At 49.0% G+C, this 17,601-nt stretch overlaps 1 protein-coding gene across 1 annotated transcript in view; it reads left to right on the forward strand.

Annotated features, from left to right (window-relative positions):
* MED13 (mediator complex subunit 13) overlaps positions 1 to 17,601 on the forward strand; it is a 196,762-nt gene that overhangs the window by 147,992 nt on the left and 31,169 nt on the right. Inside the window, exons 17-23 of the mRNA XM_075336235.1 lie at positions 2,980 to 3,147; positions 3,394 to 3,617; positions 10,140 to 10,329; positions 13,014 to 13,437; positions 13,553 to 13,772; positions 14,100 to 14,291; positions 16,650 to 16,873. Of these exons, the coding sequence (XP_075192350.1) occupies positions 2,980 to 3,147; positions 3,394 to 3,617; positions 10,140 to 10,329; positions 13,014 to 13,437; positions 13,553 to 13,772; positions 14,100 to 14,291; positions 16,650 to 16,873 (1,642 nt within the window). The remainder of the gene's footprint in view (positions 1 to 2,979; positions 3,148 to 3,393; positions 3,618 to 10,139; positions 10,330 to 13,013; positions 13,438 to 13,552; positions 13,773 to 14,099; positions 14,292 to 16,649; positions 16,874 to 17,601) is intronic.

Below are 17,601 nucleotides of genomic sequence, written 5' to 3' on the forward strand. Positions count from 1 at the left end.
GTTTGCATGTTTATAACATGTTCGAAGATTATGATGCCAAAACGTTAGGTGTTTCCATTATTTTGTCCAACCCCAGTATTTAACAAAAAAACGGTATCAATAAAAACTTAAGTTCAACATGCAAAAAAACAAGCCCATCAATGGGAAAACAAAAAACGCACAACCTTACGACTATGTGCCCACGAGACAATGTACCCATGGATATATCCGCAGGTTTCCCGCAGCAGCTCCCCAGAATCCGCAGTTATATATAGCTGCGGCATTCCAGCGAAATATCTGCGGTAATTCTGCGGATATTCGTGCGACTTACCTGCGGAAGTCCTGGTTCTCCACTATGGAGATGGAGGTCGGGATTTCCGCAGGAATAATTGACATGCAGTTACGTGCAGCTGTGGGACATCCGCAGCATATTCCACAGCCGCACATACCGCAGCATTGATACAGCACACCCTATGTCCCATAGGATAACATGGGGAGTGTCTGTACTTGCTAAAACCTGCGGATTTAAATAGTAAATCCGCAGGTTTTCCGCAGCAAAATCCGCGGGTACATTGTTCCATGGGCAAATAGCCTTAATGTTACTAAATGCTCATTTTAATGTTGAGAGGTAAAAAAAAATGTAAATTGGATATCAGGTCTAATGCTACTTTCTTATGTATGAAGTTTGATGGAATAAATTTGGTGACATATGATACCAAGCTGTAAGCTCAAGCTATGTCATCATGTTTTATGTCATGTCGTATTACATTCAGAGGTGTCCTTCCTGGTCTGTAAACCCAACATATCCTGATGCATATGCAGTGAGATGTTAAGGGTCCTGTTGAATTTAAAAAAAGTGACTATACCTAAAAAAAAAAAAAAAAATATACATACATACTGTGTTCCAAATTATTATGCAAAAAGAGTGATAAGGTCTGAAATGTTTTGTTTGTCATTTAAACTCATTGATGGTGATGTGTGTCAGGACTCTTTATATCACTGAAAGCAATTGCAGATACCTGTGCACATTGGTTTGGAAGGTGTGTCCAAATAAAGGCAAGACTACTTAAGAAGGCTGTTCCACATTATTAAGCAGCCTGTATTTTTTGCCAAAATGGGAAAGAAAAAGGATGTGTCGACTGCTGAGAAGCAACAAATTGTGGAGTATTTAGGTCTAGGCATGACTACAATCAGCATTGCCAAGACACTTCATCGCACAATCAAGAAGTATGTAGCTGATTCACAGTACACACGCGTGCGTGCTGATAATGAAAAATTGAGGACTCTTTCCAACAGGCAATTGCGTCAGGTTAAAAGAGCAGCTGCTAAAATGCCTTGTCATAGCAGCAGACAAGTTTTTGAAGCTGCTGGTGCCTCCAACGTCCCCCCGAACAACAAGATGCAGGGTCCTTCAGAGGTTTGCAGCCGTGCGTAAGCCATCCTGTCGACCACCTCTATCCACTGCACACAAGCAGAAACTGCTCCAGTGGCCAAATGATACATGAAGACTGACTTCCAAACTGTTTTGTTCACCGATGATTGCCGTGCAACGCTCGATGGTCCAGATGGATGGAGTGGAGGATGGCTGGTTGATGGACACCCCATGAAAACACGGCTAAGGCGCCAACCAGGAGGAGGTGGAGTAATGTATTGGGCTGTAATCATGGGGAGAGAGATTATCGACCCCTTTAGGATCCCAGAAGAGGTAAAGATGAACTCCATAATCTATGTGGAGTTTCTAAAACAGCACTTCCTGCCATGGTTCAGGAGGAAGAACCGTGCATTCCGCAGCAAGATCATTTTCATGCATGATAATGTACCGTCTCATGCTGCAAATAACACATCTGCATCTCTTGCTACTATGGGCATAAAAGAGGACAAACTTATAGTGTGGCCACCATCTTCCCCTGACCTCAACCCTATTGAGAACCTCTGGCGCATCATCAAAAGGAGTGTCTATGATGGCGGGAGGCAGTTCACATTTAAGCAACAGCTCTGGGAGGGTATTCTGTCCACATGCAAAACAATTGAAGCACAAACCATCCAAAAACTGACAAAGTCAATGGACGAGAGAGTTCAGAAGCTTCTTTCAAACAAGGAGTCCTATGTGTAAATGTAACATCACCTAGAATTAAGTTTTGACTTGAAAACTGTTTGATTTCATTTTGTAATAAGCTGATAATGCTTATAATTTCACAATTGACCATTTTGTTTTTCAAAATAAAAAGGTTGAAAACTCTGCTGTGCATAATAATTTGGAACATGCATTTTGAGTGTTTATTATTTTTAAAAATATACTGTTTTCATAGGCAGTGTGATCAAAAACATTTCAATTATACTCGAATAGTAGATGACTGGAAAATAACTTACTGCAATTCATAGTTAATTTAGGAAAATCTGAAAAAACTATTTTTTGCATAATAATTTGGAACACCGTGTATACACACACACACACACACACACACACACACGCGCGCTCTAATTTCCTTTAGTTATGCAGAGTGCTCAATGATCAGGTGTACTGTTATGTCCCAGAGCGAGGTGGACCAGAAGGAGCAGCTCCTGTCACACTGAATTACAGGTAGTGTAAGGGTAAGAGAACTGCACTGGGCATCTCATCTTTCTAGTTTTGAGGGCACGGGCAGTAAAATATTTTTTTTTTCTCCACGGAATACACCATTAAACCCCATCAATTTGCATACTTAAAACCGCTGAAGCAAGTACTGCCTGATCTCAATCAGTAGCTCTGTGCCTCCTCATGGGCACTGCAGGAGCCTAGCGGTGCTCAGATAGTGTGATTGCTGGCTCTTGTTGCAGTACAGTACCCAGTGGTGACAGGCAGTGGCACTTTATTGCTAGCTGAATGAAGCCCCCACTGATCAGACCGCTGATGTCCTGATATAGGAGATGGGGGAGACCATCTTTGTGTGTAGATGTAACCAGGTCTAGACATAAATGCAGTGTTGCTCATTCTCTATGTTCTTTGTTTTTGCTTTGCAGCAGTAGACTCAAGCAAGCAATGTTCCCAAGACATCCTCCGGATGCTTCTTTCTTTGCAGCCTGTTTTGCAAGATGCTGTTCAAAAGAAGCGAACTGTCCGATCGTGGGGTGTTCAGGGGCCCTTAACCTGGCAACAGTTTCACAAAATGGCTGGCCGTGGCTCATATGGTAAGTCAAGTTGTGATCTTTGTGTGCAGAGTTTGGGTTGCAGCAGCCGCAGTCCATAGGAATACATTGTAACTGTCACATATCATCATAAAGTGAGCCAACAATAGGCCAAAATGTCATGGAGGACAGTAGCTAGAGATGGTGCGTACAGTGTGTGGTGCCTCAGCGGAGATTCTGCCACCCTACAGTCTAAGCAGAACGTCTTCTACACCTGATCTTACACAAATGTTGTGTGTGCGTCTTTAGGAACCGATGAATCCCCGGAACCACTGCCAATCCCCACATTCATGGTTGGATACGATTATGACTTTCTGGTGCTGTCTCCCTTTGCGCTGCCTTACTGGGAAAGGCTAATGCTAGAACCCTATGGGTCTCAGCGAGACATTGCATATGTGGTGGTCTGCCCGGAGAATGAGGCTCTTCTCAACGGAGCGAAGAGTTTCTTCCGGGATCTTACTGCTATGTATGAGGTAAGATTGTCATTACATTTACATTACTTATTGGTACGAGTGCATTTACTAACGCTCCTAATACACATTAGATTATGGCATATTTGGCTGGCGGTCTGTGTATGCCGGCCCAGACAATTGAATGCCAAGGATCCGGTATGTGGGAAATAAGAGAACACAGGAACGCTCTGCTGAACTAGCGCTCCTGTGTATGGGAGAGCCAGCCAAGATGGCTGCCATCTGAACAACTCCCCGAGCCATTGGTCACCGAGCAGCTAGCCAATGTGTATTGTGGGCTTCAGACCCTCCGAGCTGTCACAAGTGTGGCACTGGTCTACCTAATGTGTGCATTTTGCTACTTTTACTGCTATATCGAATCCCTTTTTCTCCCATCCCTTTCTTCTGAAAATGTTGAACAAATTAGATTTTAAACTTAAATGTTTTGTTTTTTTTCCATATTTCTTTGTCGCTCCATTGGGAGACCAAGACAATTGGGTGTATAGCTTCTGCCTCCGGAGGCCACACAAAGTATTACACTTTAAAAAGTGTAACCCCTCCCCTCTGCCTATACACCCTCCCGTGCATCACGGGCTCCTCAGTTTTTTGCTTTGTGTGGAAGGAGGCACACATCCACTCAGCTTCTCATTTTAGTTATATCGGTTGGAAGAAAAGTGGGCTCCCACGGGGCCCCCGGCATGTTCCCTTCTCACCCCACTAAGTCGGCGGTGCTGTTAAGGTTGAGGTACCCATTGCAGGTACAAAGGCAGGAGCCTCATGCCGTCTCCTTCACCATCCCTTAGCGGCTCTGGGAGAAGTGGGATCCTGAGCGGTCATCCAGTCACTGGGACCGTGCTCCCTCCGCAGCCCCTGGGGGAATCTGTCGGACAGGAGCTGGTTAATCCTCAGGGACCGGGCCCTGCATCACTAAGGTACTCTGTACCCCCATGGGGGATGTGCATGGAGCGCCTACATCCCGGACGCTGCAGCAGCTGCTTATTTGTGACGGCCGGCGGACTTCCGCGCCGACCGCGCCTGTTTGTCGGCCGCGGTGTTAAATTTAGGCCCCGGCTTCAATTGCGGCCTAGTAGCAAAACTCCCGCCCCCGGGCCTGTCTGTCAGGGGTAAGGGCGGGACTGCCGACCTGACGTCGGCTGTGAGGGCCAGGGCATCCTGTATGTTCCTCCCCCCCTCACTGATCACTGTGGGGACTCCAGATTCCCGCACTTTTCTAACGCCGCCCACGGCTTCTCTCCTCCCCTGAGAGCTCCGGCAGCCATTTTTTTGGCACTCTGCCTGTGGAAGATTTCCTGGAAAGAGCTCTGCAACGCTGGGAGACCTAAGGCAGGGAATCTGGAGGACACACACTCCGCTTTTTAGCGGTCGGTAAGCCACACCGGTCACCCGGTGCTGGTCCCCTTAGGGTGCCGGAATAGATACTATATATATTTATATATTTCTGTTCGGTCGGGCTGTATACCCTTCCCATATACCCTCAGTGATCACTCTCCTAGGAGACAACAGCATGTCGTCCACAAGGAGCAAGGGGGCCAAAACACAGGGTTATTTTGCGACCTGTACCTCTTGTGCGGCTAAGTTACCTGCGGGTTCCACCTACCCTCACTGTGATCAATGCTCAACCCCTGTTTTACTTCCACAACCGGAGCCTCGGTCACTAGTGGGCCCCTCGGCTCAGGTAGAATCCGTTGCTCTACCTGTCCAGGCGGCAGGGACAGAGTTTGCAGTCTTTGCTGAAAAACTCTCTGAGTCACTCTCACAATCCATGGCTCAGTCCATGGACAAATGGTCTGCCAAGCTGCTGGAAGCTTTGCAGGCCAGACCGGTCCCTACACAGGCCCCGGGCCCTGTTGGATCTTCACCCCAAGGCCCCTCTCTGCCCGCGCCGCAGCACGCTCCCAGGGGGGGCCCTAGGTCTCATGGGGAGGACTCCGGCCCGGACCACAGTCCCAGACCGGCTAAGCGGGCACGCTGGGAATCTTCCCCGACTTCTTCACGCTGCTCGGGTTCCCAGCGTGAGGACTCTCTGGAGGACGAGGCGGACGTCGCAGCTCAGGGCTCTGACACTGACGTTGCCCTCAATCTTGATACACCTGACGGGGACGCCATAGTAAATTATCTTATCTCGTCCATCAACCAGGTGTTAGATATCTCTCCTCCACCGCCACCTGTAGAGGAGTCGACGTCTCAGCAGGAGAAACACCAGTTTCGGTTCCCTAAACGTACACGGAGTGCGTTTTTCGATCACTCTAACTTCAGAGATGCTGTCCAGAAGCCCAGAGCGGTTCCGGACAAGGGCTTTACTAAGCGCCTTACTGACACACGTTACCCCTTCCCTTCTGACGTTGTCAAGGGTTGGGCTCAATGTCCCAAGGTGGATCCCCCAGTCTCTAGATTGGCGGCTAGATCTGTAGTATCGGTTGCAGATGGATCATCGCTAAAGGATGCCACTGACAGGCAGATAGAGCTCCTGATGAAATCCATCTATGAAGCCACGGGCGCGTCTTTTGCCCCGGCCTTTGCAGCCGTGTGGGCACTCCAAGCTATCTCAGCTTGTCTGGCTGAGATTAATGCCGTTACACGTAATTCTGCTCCGCAGGTTACGTCTTTGACTTCCCAGGTGTCAGTTTTTTCTTCCTACGCCATGAACGCATTTTTCGACTCTGCTAGCCGTACAGCGGTGGCATCCGCTAACTCTGTGGCAGTCCGCAGGGCCATGTGGCTGCGCGAATGGAAGGCAGACTCGGCTTCCAAGAGGTTCTTAACCGGTTTGCCGTTTGCTGGCGACCGATTGTTTGGCGAACGATTGGATGAGATTATTAAGGAATCTAAGGGAAAGGACTCCTCCTTGCCCCAGTCCAAGCCAAAGAGACCTCAGCAACGACAGATACATTCGAGGTTTCGGTCCTTTCGTCCCTCCGCCAAGCCCCAATCCTCTTCGTCCAGCAGGCCGGAGAAAGGCCAGAGGAACTCCTATGCGTGGCGGGCTAAGTCACGCCCTCAAAAGGCCGCAGGAGGCACTGCTTCCAAGGCGGCCTCCTCATGACTCTCGGCTTCCCCGAACCGCATCCTCGGTCGGTGGCAGGCTCTCCCGCTTTTGCGACGCCTGGTGGCCACATGTTCAAGACCGATGGGTGAGAGACATTCTGTCTCACGGTTACAGGATAGAGTTCAGCTCTCGTCCTCCGACTCGTTTCTTCAGAACCTCTCCGCCCCCCGCTCGGGCCGACGCACTTTTTCAGGCAGTGGACGCTCTGAAGACAGAGGGAGTTGTGATCCCCGTTCCCCCTCACGAACATGGTCGTGGCTTTTACTCCAACTTGTTCGTGGTGCCAAAGAAGGACGGCTCATTCCGTCCCGTTCTGGACCTGAAACTACTCAACAGACATGTGAGCACCAGACGGTTTCGGATGGAATCTCTCCGCTCTGTCATCGCTTCAATGTCACAAGGAGACTTCCTAGCATCGATCGACATCAAGGATGCTTATCTCCATGTGCCGATCGCACCCGAACATCAACGCTTTTTGTGCTTCGCCATCGGGGACGAACACCTTCAGTTCGTGGCACTGCCTTTCGGCCTGGCGACAGCCCCACAGGTGTTCACCAAGGTCATGGCATCTGTTGTGGCGGTCCTTCACTCTCAGGGCCACTCGGTGATTCCCTACTTAGATGATCTCCAAGTCAGGGCACCCTCTCAGTTGGCGTGTCAAAACAGCCTTTCCGTCGCTCTGGCGACTCTCCAGCAGTTCGGGTGGATAATCAACTTCCCAAAATCCAAGTTGACACCGACCCAATCACTGACGTACCTTGGGATGGAGTTTCATACTCAGTCAGCGATAGTCATGCTACCGCGGGACAAACAGCTTTCTCTGCAGGCAGGGGTGCAATCTCTTCTTCGGGGTCAGTCACACCCCTTGAGGCGCCTCATGCACTTCCTGGGGAAGATGGTGGCAGCGATGGAGGCAGCGCCCTTCGCGCAATTCCATCTGCGGCCACGCCAGTGGGACATTCTCCGAAAATGGGACAGGTCGACTTCACTCGACAGGAACGTCTCTCTGTCCCTTGCAACCAAGACGTCACTTCAGTGGTGGCTCCTTCCCAACTCTCTGTCGCAGGGGAAATCCTTTCTACCCCCCACCTGGGCTGTGGTCACGACGGACGCGAGCCTGTCAGGATGGGGGGCAATTTTTCTCCACCACAGGGCTCAGGGAACCTGGACTCCGATAGAGTCATCCCTTCAGATCAATATTCTGGAGATAAGGGCAGTGTATCTAGCCCTATTGGCTTTTCATCGGTGGCTGGAGGGCAGGCAGATCCGAATCCAGTCGGACAACGCCACGGCCGTCGCTTACATCAACCACCAAGGCGGCACTCGCAGTCGTCAAGCCTTCCAGGAAGTCCGGCGAATTCTGCAGTGGGTGGAAGCCACAGCCTCCACCATCTTCGCAGTTCACATCCCGGGCATAGAAAACTGGGAAGCAGATTTTCTCAGCCGACAGGGCATGGACGCGGAGGAATGGTCTCTTCACCCAGACGTGTTTCGAGAGATCTGTCGCCGCTGGGGAACGCCGGACGTCGATCTCATGGCGTCACGGCACAACAACAAAGTCCCGGCATTCATGGCCCGGTCTCAAGATCACAGAGCTCTGGCGGCGGACGCATTAGTTCAGGATTGGTCGCAGTTTCGACTGCCCTATGTATTTCCTCCTCTGGCGATGCTGCCCAGAGTGCTGCGCAAAATCAGGTCCGACTGTCGTCGCGCCATTCTCGTCGCTCCAGATTGGCCGAGGCGGTCGTGGTACCCGGATCTGTGGCATCTCACGGTGGGTCAACCGTGGGCGCTCCCAGACCGCCCAGACTTGCTATCTCAAGGGCCGTTTTTCCATCTGAATTCTGCGGCCCTCAACCTGACTGTGTGGCCATTGAGTCCTGGCTCCTAGCGTCCTCAGGGTTCTCTCAAGATGTCATTGCCACTATGAGACAGGCCAGGAAACCAACGTCCGCCAAGATCTATCACAGGTCTTGGAGGATCTTCTTATCCTGGTGCTCTGATAAGGGTTTTACTCCCTGGCCCTTTGCCTTACCCACTTTTCTTTCATTCCTTCAATCCGGAATGGACAAGGGTTTGTCTCTCGGCTCTCTCAAGGGACAAGTATCGGCGCTTTCCGTATTTTTTCAAAAGCGTCTAGCCAGGCTTCCGCAGGTCCGCACGTTCCTGCAGGGAGTTTGCCACATAGTCCCACCTTACAAGCGTCCGCTGGAACCCTGGGACCTCAATAGGGTGCTAACGGCTCTTCAGAAACCACCTTTCGAGCCGCTGCGGGAGGTCTCTTTATCACGTCTTTCGCAAAAGGTGGCATTTCTAGTGGCAGTTACGTCGCTCCGTAGAGTGTTGGAACTGGCAGCGCTGTCATGCAAAGCCCCCTTCCTGGTTTTTCACCAGGATAAGGTGGTTCTACGTCCGGTCCCGGAATTTCTCCCTAAAGTGGTATCCCCTTTTCATCTCAATCAGGATATCTCCTTACCTTCATTTGCCCTCATCCAGTTCACCAATGTGAAAAGGATTTGCACTCATTAGATTTAGTGAGAGCACTCCGACTCTACGTGTCTCGCACGGCGCCCCTGCGCCGTTCAGATGCCCTCTTTGTCCTTGTCGCTGGTCAGCGTAAGGGTTCGCAGGCTTCCAAGTCAACCTTGGCTCGGTGGATCAAGGAACCAATTCTTGAAGCCTACCGTTCTTCTGGGCTTCCGTTTCCTTCAGGGCTGAAAGCCCATTCTACCAGAGCCGTGGGTGCGCCCTGGGCATTGCGGCACCAGGCTACGGCTCAGCAGGTGTGTCAGGCGGCTACCTGGTCGAGTCTGCACACTTTCACGAAACACTATCAGGTGCATACCTATGCTTCGGCAGACGCCAGTCTAGGTAGGCGAGTCTTTCAGGCGGCGGTTGCCCACCTGTAAGAGGGGGTCGTTTTCGGCTCTTTTTATCAAGGTATTCTTTTACCCACCCAGGGACTGCTTTTGGACGTCCCAATTGTCTGGGTCTCCCAATGGAGCAACAAAGAAGAAGGGAATTTTGTTTACTTACCGTAAATTCCTTTTCTTCTAGCTCCTATTGGGAGACCCAGCACCCGCCCCTGTTTCCCTTCGGGCTGTTGTTCTTTTGTGTACACATGTTGTTGCATGTTGAATTGTTCTTTTGGTTCAAGGTTTCCAGTTCTCCGAACATCCTTCGGATGGAATTTACCTTAGACCAATTTATAAGTTTCCTCCTTCCTGCTTTTGCACCAAAACTGAGGAGCCCGTGATGCACGGGAGGGTGTATAGGCAGAGGGGAGGGGTTACACTTTTTAAAGTGTAATACTTTGTGTGGCCTCCGGAGGCAGAAGCTATACACCCCAATTGTCTGGGTCTCCCAATAGGATCTAGAAGAAAAGGAATTTACGGTAAGTAAACAAAATTCCCTTCTTTCCGATCTGTTATGCAGTCATAATTTTTCCCTTCTCTTATCCTTCTTGCCTTATGTTTCAGTCTTGCAGACTTGGTCAGCACAGAGCGATTTCCAAGCAGCTAACCGATGGCATCATGCGAGTTGGGTCCACTGCCGCCAAGAAGGTTTCTGATAAGGCTGTCGCGGAATGGTTTTCACAGGCAGCTAGTGGCGGCAATGAAACCTTTTCCAAATTGCGATTATATGCACAAGTGTGCAAATATGAGCTAGGTGAGTTCTGGTCACTTGAGCGGCCTATATGATGGGTTTCACGGGCAGTTTTTAGCCAATTACATCATAACTACATGTCAAAAACGTAGAGGAAAATTGTGCCATAAAGTAACATGTAAATGCACAAGATCTAGTGTGTTGTTCCCTGGTAGTAACTTCATCTCATGACCATTTACTGAGCTGTTTCTCTGGTATATGGAAAGATGAAAGTAACACTTAAAGTTCACTAAATTGGGACTATACATACAAGAATACATGTCCAATGAGGACAACGCCATTACCGTATTTTTCGGACCATAAGACGCACTTATTTCCCCCCAAATGTTGGGAGAAAGTGGGGGGTGCGTCTTATGGTCTGACTATAGGGCTGCGGCCGGGAATGTGGGTGCTGCGGTGTAGCGGGTCATCGGGGGCACGAGCAGGCTGCAGCAGCGCCTGCCGTGACCACGTGGGCCCGCTCATTACATATGCACGCCCATCCTCCCGCCCATCATCTCTCAGCGAACACGGCGCTGACAGGTGGGCGGGGTGATGGGCGGCGGGGGGGTGCGCGCATAATTAACAGCCGGCCGTGATCACCCCTGGCAACTACAGCCTGGAGTGATCATGTGCGGCTGTATTCACTGCCCCCCGTGCATCATTATCAGCGCGGGGAGCAGTGAATCAGTGCACTCACCCGTCACCGCGTGTGGAGCCTTCCCCCTGCAGCATCGCGCGATGTCTTCCTGTCTGTGCCGGTCAGCTGATCTGGTCACTAGCGGCGCGCACAGCGATGACGTCATCGCTGTGCGCGCCGCTAGTGTCCACCAGCTCAGCTGACCGGCACAGACAGGAAGACATCGATTCGCGATGCTGCAGACGGTGACTGCTCCACACAGCGGCGCTGCAGCTGAGACAGAGATCGGTGCTTCAGGGAGTGAGGAAAGGTGAGTATAAACGTTTATTTTTTTTTTTCTGTGCCACAGGCCATATACCAGGATGGGGGTATAACATGAGCAGGATGGATGGGGGAATAACATGAGCAGGATGGATGGGGGAATAACATGAGCAGGATGGATGGGGGAATAACATGAGCAGGATGGATGGGGGAATAACATGAGCAGGATGGATGGGGATATAACATGAGCAGGATGGATGGGGGTATAACATGAGCAGGATGGATGGGGGCATTTCATGAGCAGGATGGATGGGGGCATTTCATGAGCAGGATGGATGGGGGCATTTCATGAGCAGGATGGATGGGGGCATTTCATGAGCAGGATGGATGGGGCATTTCATGAGCAGGATGGATGGGGGAATAACATGAGCAGGATGGATGGGGGAATAACATGAGCAGGATGGATGGGGGTATAACATGAGCAGGATGGATGGGGGAATAACATGAGCAGGATGGATGGGGGTATAACATGAGCAGGATGGATGGGGGAATAACATGAGCAGGATGGATGGGGGTATAACATGAGCAGGATGGATGGGGGTATAACATGAGCAGGATGGATGGGGGTATATCATGAGCAGGATGGATGGGGGGTATATTATGAGCAGGATGGATGGGGGGTATATTATGAGCAGGATGGATGGGGGGTATATTATGAGCAGGATGGATGGGGGGTATATTATGAGCAGGATGGGGGTATATGAGCAGGATCATATACAAGGCAGGAGGATCATTACCAGAATGGGGTACCTTAGTAGAGAATTTGGGGACATTACCCCATAACAGTGTCAGCAGCAGATCCTCGCCCCATAACAGTGTGTCATGACCATATTTTTTGGTTAAAATTTTATTTTCCTATTTTCCTCCTCTAAAACCAGGGTGCGTCTTATGGTCAGGTGCGTCTTATAGTCCGAAAAATACGGTAATCTGTGGTGACGATCGCATCCCTATCTAGTGAGAATCAGAAGAGCTGCAAATACTTACTAGGTTATATAAAAAATGACATGTTCTTTAATATGCTGTACGTGTTCCCAAGTATTTAAACTTTTAAGGGACTTGTCTCATAAGGCTATCTAATTATATTTGTGTGATCATTAGGGGTCTGTCTGGCTGCTGGGACCCCTACTGATCCCTTATGTGAATGGAACAGTAGTGAGCATGTGTGACCATCACTTCTATAGACAATAAATGGAGTAATGGTTAAACTTTCTCGTGATCTATGGGGGTCTCAACCACCAGACCCCCACTAAATGATAGATTTATCATCTATCCTGAAAATCAGCGACATGTAGTTTACAGGACACCCTCTTTAAAGGAAAGCTGCCAGCAGGTTTTTGCTATGAAATCTGAATAAACACGCAGATTTCATTGATGCTTCTCATCAAGGTCTGTGGTGTTTTTTATTACTTGCAATGTTTGTTTTAGCTTCAGTAGATTATCAATGCCAGACTAGGTTAGCTAGTCAGGCATGCCGCCTGCTCTGATTAGCAGTTCACTGTCTATAGGCTTTGTGCATAGAGAGCCTGGTGTGGGCTGGTTAACTTTCTCAATCTAAAAGCTCTGTGGCAGAATCGCTGCATCCAGTAATCTAAGTGATACATAATTGGATTTGGAGTCTCTTTGCCTATATCATGATGCTCTCAGAGGAGGTAGCAAAAACCTGCTGACAGATCCCCTTTCAAAGTCCAACAGATCTTTTCTCAACACATAGTTTCTTATCTTTTTTTATTCACTTTTCATTTAATAGGGCCATATCTTGCTTCCCAACCACTGGATAGTTCTTTACTCTGCCAGCCGAACCTTGCATCCCCTGTCAGTCAGACTGCTTCCACTCAGCCGCCTCCTACAAGCAACACTGGAAACCCCAGCACTCCTTCATCTATGACCCCAGCTCCATCTACCAACTCCTCCACAACTCCGAACAGTTCTCTGCCCTCCACAACCACACCAGGCCTTCCTCCTCCTGCTAATGGGACAAACCCCTTACCAGGAAACAAAAATACCAGCTTTCCTCCCTATGGGAGCATGAACAACTCCACTAATGCTGTCCCAGCGCAAGTCAATTCTGTGCAAAACAATCAAGTGGGACCGCAGCAAGCGACCCTGCAGCAAGCTACTGGGATGTCAAGCGAGCAGGCAGCTGCTGCGGCGGCAACTGAGGTTACGGAAAGGTGAGCTGCATGCACTATGACACATGAATTGGAATAATAGAAGTTGCATTGTCACGCATGCCATTTACATAAATTGTGTAAAACACTGACCCTTAATCCTCCCATTTTAATTTAGCACCATGGACCGCGATAAGGTTGGAGTTCCAACTGATGGAGAGTCGCATGCCATCACCTATCCACCAGCTATTGTGGTTTACATCGTTGACCCTTTTACTTATGAAAATAAAGACGAAGGCTCAAATTCCTCTAGTGTGTGGTCCTTGGGGCTTCTCCGCTGTTTCATGGAAATGTTGCATATTCTTCCACCACACCTCAGAAACACAGTTTCCGTACAGGTACTTGTTTCCTTACCTCGTGTTCTTTATGAATGGTATTTAGAAAATGTGACACAATATCCATGTACAAGAGCACAATGATCCAACAGACCGCTGACTGATATATAAGTGATACAGCATACTACTTCAGTTTTTGAAAACTCTTAGAAAATAAAAAAGAGCAGTATCGTTCACATCATGAGTGAGACACCCTTTGTTAGTAATTTTATAAATACAAAAACAAACATTGGATTTTGGATACGTTGAATCTCCTATAAAATCTGGCAATAACTTTTAAGTTTCATTTGTACATTGAAGTGTTATCATTTTCTGTTTTCTCTTCTGTAGATTGTCCCATGCCAGTATCTTCTGCAGCCCGTAAGACATGAGGATCGGCAGATTTATACCCAGCATTTGAAGTCCCTGGCGTTCTCCGTGTTTACCCAGTGCAGAAGACCACTTCCATGCTCCACAAATGTGAAAACGTTAACTGGATTTGGGCCCGGTCTGGCCATTGAAAATTCTTTGAAAAGTCCAGAAGTAAGTTTTACTCCTTTTATTCCTCATAAGACAAAGTTGGCAAGGTTAACTATATTAAACAGTCTTACACTGTAGAGCGTCCGTGTAACTCAATTAACCACGATGATCCCTATCTTTTTACATGCATTAGAGAACCATCCTATAATAGTCTTTGTGTAAGTTTGAGAATAGCTAAAGTGAACATTGAGGAACGAGACTTTCATTAAAGTACTTATCCATTTAAGATACCTCCACTTTTTATTGCACTATTTGCTGAAAGGGACTCTCAGCACAAAATGATTGTTCAAACCAAGTACAGGAGCTTGGCACATCCTGACGTGGCCAAACATTTAAGTGCACCTTCCTGCCTGCTTGTTATCCATCTCCTCCCCTTCCCTGACTCCATGAAGCAAGAGCTGTCAGAGAAGAAGGGGTGGAGATAGAAGGGAAAACAGTAGGGTGGGAAGGTGGATTTATGTTTGGCCCCGCCATGATGCACAAGCTCCTATAATTGGTCTGAACTGTCATTCTGTGCTGAAAGACTCCCTTTAATGGAGTCAAGGCCTAAATCCCATCATTATGGAAATCTACTACCTCTCGCACTATCCCAATCTAGTTTGCTCTGGAGAGTACTTCACTTAACAAAACAAATCCTTCGCTTTTGATCAATTCTTAGTTTTAGTTGAATGAAATCCCCCTCTTTTTTTCTTTCCTTCTTTCCCTCTCCCCCTTCCCCCTTCCCCACTCCCCCCTCCCCCTCTCTCTCCCCCCTCACCCTCTCCCCGTCCTTTCTCCTTCCTCTCCCCGTCCTTTCTCCTTCCTCTCCCCGTCCTTTCTCCTTCCTCTCCCCGTCCTTTCTCCTTCCTCTCCCCGTCCTTTCTCCTTCCTCTCCCCGTCCTTTCTCCTTCCTCTCCCCGTCCTTTCTCCTTCCTCTCCCCGTCCTTTCTCCTTCCTCTCCCCGTCCTTTCTCCTTCCTCTCCCCGTCCTTTCTCCTTCCTCTCCCCGTCCTTTCTCCTTCCTCTCCCCGTCCTTTCTCCTTCCTCTCCCCGTCCTTTCTCCTTCCTCTCCCCGTCCTTTCTCCTTCCTCTCCCCGTCCTTTCTCCTTCCTCTCCCCGTCCTTTCTCCTTCCTCTCCCCGTCCTTTCTCCTTCCTCTCCCCGTCCTTTCTCCTTCCTCTCCCCGTCCTTTCTCCCTTCCTCTCCCCGTCCTTTCTCCCTTCCTCTCCCCGTCCTTTCTCCCTTCCTCTCCCCGTCCTTTCTCCCTTCCTCTCCCCGTCCTTTCTCCCTTCCTCTCCCCGTCCTTTCTCCCTTCCTCTCCCCGTCCTTTCTCCTTCCTCTCCCCGTCCTTTCTCCTTCCTCTCCCCGTCCTTTCTCCTTCCTCTCCCCGTCCTTTCTCCTTCCTCTCCCCGTCCTTTCTCCTTCCTCTCCCCGTCCTTTCTCCTTCCTCTCCCCGTCCTTTCTCCTTCCTCTCCCCGTCCTTTCTCCTTCCTCTCCCCGTCCTTTCTCCTTCCTCTCCCCGTCCTTTCTCCTTCCTCTCCCCGTCCTTTCTCCTTCCTCTCCCCGTCCTTTCTCCTTCCTCTCCCCGTCCTTTCTCCTTCCTCTCCCCGTCCTTTCTCCTTCCTCTCCCCGTCCTTTCTCCTTCCTCTCCCCGTCCTTTCTCCTTCCTCTCCCCGTCCTTTCTCCTTCCTCTCCCCGTCCTTTCTCCTTCCTCTCCCCGTCCTTTCTCCTTCCTCTCCCCGTCCTTTCTCCTTCCTCTCCCCGTCCTTTCTCCTTCCTCTCCCCGTCCTTTCTCCTTCCTCTCCCCGTCCTTTCTCCTTCCTCTCCCCGTCCTTTCTCCTTCCTCTCCCCGTCCTTTCTCCTTCCTCTCCCCGTCCTTTCTCCTTCCTCTCCCCGTCCTTTCTCCTTCCTCTCCCCGTCCTTTCTCCTTCCTCTCCCCGTCCTTTCTCCTTCCTCTCCCCGTCCTTTCTCCCCCTTACTCCTCACCAGTTCCTCATTCACTCTTCATCCCATTTCTTTCTTCTAACACTAAGCAGCTTATGGATTGCTTATAAGCACTCTTTGTTTTGTTTGCCACCAGAACTGTATAACTGAAGTCTCTCCGAGGTGGTTCTGAAAGTTTGGGCGAATATCTTTTTCTCACATCAATTACAGAAGTAGATATTAAGATGTCAGATACCTGACTCACTTATATGCTAGTTGTAGTTGCTGTTATTTTTGCTGTTATTTTGTTTTAAAAAATGATAAAAAAATAAAAACATTTCATTCATAAAAAAGAACACTAAAAAAACCTGCAGGTTATCTAAAGCTTATTTATTATTTATGGAAATTTCTTTTATCATTTCACAAGCTGCCGTATTAATGGATATTTATTATTTTTGCAGAGGCCGGAATGTATTAAACTTTACACACCACCGTTTATTTTGGCTCCAGTAAAAGACAAGCAGACAGAACTTGGTGAAACATTTGGAGAAGCTGGACAAAAATACAATGTTCTCTTCCTTGGTTACTGCTTATCTCATGATCAAAAGTGGCTCCTAGCTTCTTGTACAGACCTCTATGGAGAGCTCCTGGAAACCTGCATCATTAATATTGATGTGCCAAACAGGTATGGGAAATAAGATAAACCATTGTGGATGTAGAATACATGTAAAATATAAATATACTAGAAGGTGGCCCGATTCTACGCAGCGGGTATTCTAGAATTTACGTATTGTGTAGTTCATGTATGATTTTTGTTATATATATATATATATATATATATATATATATATATATATATATATATATATAGATGTTGTTGTGTGTACTTACCAAGTGTTTGTGTAGGGCGCTGTACATGTTCTGGGTGTTGTCTGGGTGTGGCGGGGGGTGAGAGCGGTGTTGTATGTGTGTTGCGTTGTTTGTGGAGCACCGTGTGTCTGTAGCGTTGTGTGTGTGTGTGTTGCGCGGTTTGTGTGTGTGTGGTGTGTTTTGGGGGGAGGTATGTTTTGTGCAATGTGTGTGTTCTGTGGTATGTGCGTATATTTATGTATGCCGCGGTGTTTGTGTGTTGGGTGTTGTGTGTGTGTGCAGCGTTGTCTGTGTGTGTGGGTGTCTGTGTAGGGTGGTGTTTGTGGTTCCCAGTGTGTGTGTGTGTTGTGCAGTGCGCGAGTGTGTGTGTGTTGGGGGGAGGTGTGCACCTCCCATCGTGCTCCATCCCCCATGCTGCGCACCCCCCATCGTGCTCCATCCCCATGCTGCGTACTCCCCATCGTGCTCCATCCCCGATGCTGCGCACTCCCCATCGTGCTCCATCCGCCATGCTGCGCACTCCCAAATGTGCTCCATCCGCCA

Source organism: Anomaloglossus baeobatrachus, chromosome 2, assembly GCF_048569485.1.
Source record: "Anomaloglossus baeobatrachus isolate aAnoBae1 chromosome 2, aAnoBae1.hap1, whole genome shotgun sequence".
NCBI classification, from domain to species: domain Eukaryota; kingdom Metazoa; phylum Chordata; class Amphibia; order Anura; family Aromobatidae; genus Anomaloglossus; species Anomaloglossus baeobatrachus.